The sequence below is a fragment of the Conger conger genome, chromosome 17, assembly GCF_963514075.1.
Source record: "Conger conger chromosome 17, fConCon1.1, whole genome shotgun sequence".
NCBI classification, from domain to species: domain Eukaryota; kingdom Metazoa; phylum Chordata; class Actinopteri; order Anguilliformes; family Congridae; genus Conger; species Conger conger.
Window position 1 is genome coordinate 2,647,739 of NC_083776.1, and position 6,000 is coordinate 2,653,738.

The window sequence follows — 6,000 nt, forward strand, 5'->3', positions numbered from 1 at the left end:
ATAAGTCATAAATACCTCACTAAGTATATGTCCTGGACACATTATGTGTGGTGAATTTGTGCAGACCGAGGATGCTTTTCCCTTCATAAGTTTATAAGCGGTGAACTGAACTCTGTTTTTCCTCCTGCCCCTGCAGTTTGATGTGAAAAACCAGCGCACGTTTTTGAGACGGACGAAATGCGATGATCTGAAGGAGGAGGACATCTTCGTCGGCAACCGGGTGAACGTCTTCTCCCGCCAGCTCTCCCTGATTGGCTACGGGGACCAGCACACCGCCAGCAAGCTGGGCAGCAAGAAAGAGAGGTGAACTCCCATTGGCTGCTCGGCTCAGAGCATGTCCCTGACTGAAGATATAATGTTAATATAAATGTAGGCTTTAAGGCGGGTTTCTACTCCACCGGGCGACCGTCTCTGCAGCCAGTGACATCGCTGGTCGCAGTGACGTTCGGTTTATACTTCATAAATTAAATATATTTAAAATCAAACAACGACCATAGTCAACGTCGGGCGACGTTAGAACGTTCGTGATCATTCTGCGATTTCACTCGAGCGACGGAGTACAAACCTGCACTGAATACTGTTATACGCCTGTCGATATGTCCCAGAGTGCACCACTGTGTGTGGGACTAGCAGGTAAAACCCCGTTCTGACTCAGCAGCCTGCGTTTTCACTTGTTCTTCACACTGTCTCTAAGCAGCTGAAATGCCCCCCCCAGCAGGGAGCGAGCCCATAGTGGGGCAGCGAGCCACCCGGTTTATTTCCTAGAGAAACGGGCGCACGCTGCCGGCCCAAAGGGACCGACCTCCTGCCGCTTCGGTTTTCTCTCTCTGAGCGGAACGGGCTCGGTGCGGCTGCCTCGGGGGAAACTTCATCTTCATTTACCCGTTTCGGCGAAATGGTCGTGCCGGTAAAAGCGTGACGGAGTGCGAGAGAGCTGCCATTATGGCTTGTTCCTGTCCGCTGAGCGGGACTGAGCGGGACTGAGGGGGACTGAGACGTGAGTTACGCTCACAGAACGGCTGTCGGAAAAGCGCCGGGCTCTCAGCCACGCGAGGCAGCTTAGGCGTCCAAACATGTGCCATCTACCGTTTTCTTCTGTCTTCCTGTGTCGCCTCGCAGGACCAAAGGACAGTGCTGTCTGCCCTTCAGACCCCGTATTAAAAGGTTAACATTTAACATGAAAACCGAGGAAGAGCGCCACACCGTTTCAGAGAGAAGAGATTAGACGTTTAAATATTTATATCCTGAAGCATTGCCACTGTGGAGAATTGTTTGGCCTCAGGGGTGAGTGTGAAGAGAAGAGTGATCACTCCATCTGGAAGGGGTCTCGTATATTCCGTGGGCTTCACATACACTGTCCCTGTAAGCCTCCCACACACTGTTTCGTTGAAAAGCGCCACCCTGCTCATTCTTTACACTAATTCTGGTTTCTACACTCCATCGGTTAGAGGTGAGATTTCATGCCTCACATTAATTTCACAGTCAAAGAAAAGCGTAGACTTGATTGGGAACACAATCCATAAATCTGCCTCGTGTGGCTAAGCATTGGCAGGGCAGCTGATTCCTCCTCGGTCACATCGGACAGTGATGCGGATCGGTGTCAGAATGCGAATGGAAGGTCACCGCCTCTGCCTGCCAGGATGGGGAAGGATACCTCTTCACGCAGCTAATTGGATTGTTTTGGCACTCGTTACTGATACTGACGGTGGTTTGCCCTGAAGGTGGCTTTTGGCGAAGCCCTGCTGCCCTGTGTAGCTGCTGATGTGAGTTCAGTGTTCATGTGCTGGTATCAGTGCTGCCCTGCGTAGGTGCTGATGTGAATTTAGTGTGTATGTGAAATTGTACTTACCTCTAGGGTCTTTCAGCGAACTTATCCCTGGTTATGGGTATGCACTTTGTTGTACGTCGCTCTGGATAAGAGCGTCTGCCAAATGCCAATAATGTAATGTAATGTAATGTGCTGTATCAGTGCTGCCCGGAGCAGAACACTGATCTGAGTTCAGTGTGTATGTGCTGGTATCAGTGCTGCCCGGAGCAGAACACTGATCTGAGTTCAGTGTGTATGTGCTGTATCAGTGCTGTATCAGTGCTGCCCGGAGCAGAACACTGATCTGAGTTCAGTGTGTATGTGCTGTATCAGTGCTGCCCAGAGCAGGATACTGATCTGAGTTCAGTGTGTACGTGCTGTATCAGTGCTGCCCAGAGCAGGATACTGATGGCATGTGGCGGCCGTGACGGGTCTTTAATCCTGTTCAGGAGGCCTCGCACCCTGCAACTCCACGTCTTCCTGCAGTGAATACTAAACGCCTAATCTCTCTCCTAATCAGTCTTTCCCTCTCTCTCCCTTTCTCACCCTCTCTCTTCCCCCCTCCCTTCTCTCGCCCCTCTCTCCATTTCTCCCTTTCTCTTCCGCCCTCTTCTCTCCCCATCTCTCCATCTCACTCCCCCCCTTTTCTTTCACCCCCCCTTCTCTCACCCCCATCTCTCTCCCTCTCCCTCCTTTCCTCTCTCTCTCTTTGTGTACACGGGGGTCCCCCACCCCCCACACACAGATGAATACTGTATGTAAATCTACACCTGCATTCTGCGCTGGATTTACAGTCATTTGAGATGAATTGAACACGTAACATCAGTGTCGCTTTTCTTCTGTTATTTTTCAGAACTCTCGCTTTGATAAAGCCAGATGCAGTAACTAAGATTGGTGACATCATCCAGATGATTCTCGATGAAAACCTGATGGTAACCAAAGCCAAGATGACAAAGCTATCATGGTAAGAATATAGCTGTTTGAATTTGCTACCAATAATCTGCTAATAATCTGTTTTCATCTTAATTAAATTGCTGCCATTAAGCAGATAATCATTGATTTGCATGCTTATGCTAAAACACAAAAATCAATATAACAAGATATGTCAATATAACAAGAACAAGCTGTGTCATCGTGCCCAGTACTTCCTGTCATAGAAACCTTGTTTCATATATATATATATTTGGTTATGCATTTGTATTTAAATACGGTTGAATGATTTTCATCGACTCCTGTACGGGCGCTTGAGAGGAGTTGTGGAGTGGAGAATTGGCAGGGTGGTGTATTGAAACACTGTTTGGCCTGGTCTTTGGCTCTCTCTGTGCGCCCTTACAAACCACCACGATCTCTGTGTCTCTGAAGCCCTGGCAGCAACCGTACCGTGGCTGAGGAGTCGTGGCTGTTTGGTGCGTTGGCAGACCTCGAGAAGGCTGTAAATGGGGTCACAGATTCAAGTGAAGGGGGAAGTGGGGGGGGACATTGCTTTGGTTGCTCGGGGCAACTACACTGCGCTGAAGGGCCCCAGTGCTACAGAATGTCCTTTAATAGCACTAGCGTGGAACACCAGGCCGCTTACTCGCACTGCAAAAACCATAAAAAAAGTCGAGCACAACAAGTATTTCAGACTTATTACAATCTTATTACCATTAAGTCTGTGCAAAATGAGACACTTTGCCTGTTATGTGGCATATGTATATTCTCTTTGTTTCAGCGCACTTGTCCCTGGTTATGGGTATGCACTTTGCACTTGGTTGTACGTCGCTCTGGATAAGAGCCTCTGCCAAATGCCATTAATGTAATGTGATGTAGACGAAAGCACCACAGCAGAAACTGCATGGTCGAGGAAGCCTGTGGAACGCTGTGCTTTTAGGACTCTTTAGTGCGTTTCACACTAATTCACTTGCGTTCTGCTAAAAATAACTTTTTGCCATAATTCACCAACTCGCTGTAATGTCACACACATGCAAATGTATGTCGTTCATAATTCTATTATGCCACTTGTAACCATGTACGATACAATGATGGCGCCCAGAAATCAAATGCATCATCTTAAAAAAGCGTGTCATCTCGTTTTCCAGTTCTCATGTAGATTAAGCATATTCTTTTAAATACCAACCAACCTAAATATTATGATCTATAAATAATGGAGCGTCGGACCCCGAAGGCGATTGGCTCAAAGAAACAGCAGTAATCATTTTTGCTATGGTTCAAGATTTCATTACCCGTTGTAATCTTGAAATAGGACCTTGGAATATCTGCGTTTATAGAAAGGCAGTATATTTATTTTTCTGCGTTTTGGCTCTCTTCATCTGCGTTAACTCGTCCTGTCAATTGCTTTTCAAATTTAGAGCAAATGGAACACAGCCCATATAGCACACATCCTGGGGGCCTGAGGTAGTGCGTGATCTCGTTACAGTCGGACCGTAAAAACGCTCACAGAACTTGCTCAAACAGCACTGTGTGATATTAGAGGAAGCATATACTCAGCAGTCGTCAGTACAAATCGCATTAAACAAAATGAAATAATAATTTTTTGGCTTTCCTGCATATCAAGCTGTCCTCTGAACAGGGAAGTCAAGTGAAGTGCAGCTAAAATAAGAGTACTGCTGCGTGAGTGTAATTGCAGCGAGATTTCCCTGAGGAGTTGGATACTTTCCTGTCAGGTGAGTCTGCCTCGGCCCGGGGGCAGGCCCTGTTTACAGTGACAGCAGACGGTGGCAGTGTTACTCCATTTTGGCTCAGAGAGGGAGAGCCGCGCGGTGGCTCTCGTGGGCCCAGCGTCCCGGGCGGGGAGAACGGATGAGGGCAGCGTTTTCCCCGGAACGGCGAGTCACGGCAAGTGCCGATGTCAGATCCCATCACGCCGCGGGAAGCGTCCGCCGTTTCGTAACGGATGTCCTCGGGGGCGATCCGCCCTGCCGTTCCCAGAGTCCCGTCTGCTCAGCGAACCGCCTAATCTGTCGTCCCCGGAGACGAGACGCGCACACTCCGCAGTGCTGCCCCCTACGGCTGGCTCCGTGCCTGGCACGGCGCTCCTGAGAGGCGACGGGGAGTGTAGTGCGCACAGTGCATATTTCACACCGATGTGAGGAAAATGCCAACCGTCTGCGTGCTCGCAGTGTGTCAAAGTGCTGTATGCTGTCGAGAACGTAGCTCGCTGCTTATGCGTGTGGCTAGCCGCAAGGAACGACAGTGGCCCTGAAAGAACTGGGGACACCGGAGAATCTCAGATGTGAATAATTCAAACAGATTCCCAAATGAAATTACACAAGGCTAGGCAGCCGGGACCAGGCCGACCGTACCTTACATTACTCTTACCTTCCGTTAGTAATATTAATGAGGCCTGTGGCTCTGCTCAGCTAAATAACAGAGCCTAGGTTTCTGCAATTAGAGGGGTGTCTCAAGAGAAGGAGATTTTGCAGTGTAGAAAAATTGGAAATGGCCCTCATCAGTAAATTCAGTCAGTTGACCTTATTAAGGAAACGCTGTCGCAGACTGTGTGACCCGGAGCGGTGCCTTGTGGGGAAGACATTCGTTCATGTCGGCCGTTCTCCACGAGCTGTGCCCGGGTCTGCGTCGTTCTTGAGACCGGAGAGCGGGACATGAGTCCGGTCGCGCGTCGCGTGGAGACCGCAGCGCTGGGAAGGCCGAGGCTCTGCTCGCGGTTCTTTCCGGAACAGCTGACCGCGAACGGCGGCTGTGACCGAGCGAGGGACGGAGCGGGAGAGGGTCAGGGGTTCGAGTCTTCACGCCGTTTAATCGGCTCCGATAAGGTTGTGTTCCTGCCTTCCTCCTCTCATCCGTCCTCATCCATCGCCGCCATTTCGTAAGGAAGTTATTATATTACTGTAGAAATATTTGTGGCGGAACTGTTTGTGGAGTCTCTCCCCTGACGATTCCTGCGAGTAACCTTGAAGGGGGGTGGGGGACTGGAGATGAATTGGGCTGGGTTATGCCGAGCGCAGTGTGTACAGAAACACAAGGTCACGCACGGCAGCCTCTCGCGGGACTCGTTTCACGCAGAATGCGCCGCGCGGTGAATCAGAGGCTCCGGCGCTGGTGTTTTCGTTACGCAACGTCGTGCCATTCGCAGGTCAAACGGTCCCTTCAAAGTTTGTTCAGCGAAGACGCTTAAGACCCTGAGCGCGTGTTTCTGCTTTAATGTCCCAGAATAACTGCTCCGCGGGGACGCC

At 49.9% G+C, this 6,000-nt stretch overlaps 1 protein-coding gene across 2 annotated transcripts in view; it reads left to right on the top strand.

The window, feature by feature from the left end:
* nme7 (NME/NM23 family member 7) overlaps positions 1 to 6,000 on the top strand; it is a 52,802-nt gene that overhangs the window by 7,161 nt on the left and 39,641 nt on the right. For both annotated transcript variants that reach the window (XM_061225559.1, XM_061225560.1), the window contains exons 3-4: positions 137 to 303; positions 2,661 to 2,771. In XM_061225559.1, coding sequence (XP_061081543.1) covers positions 137 to 303; positions 2,661 to 2,771 — 278 coding nt within the window. The remainder of the gene's footprint in view (positions 1 to 136; positions 304 to 2,660; positions 2,772 to 6,000) is intronic.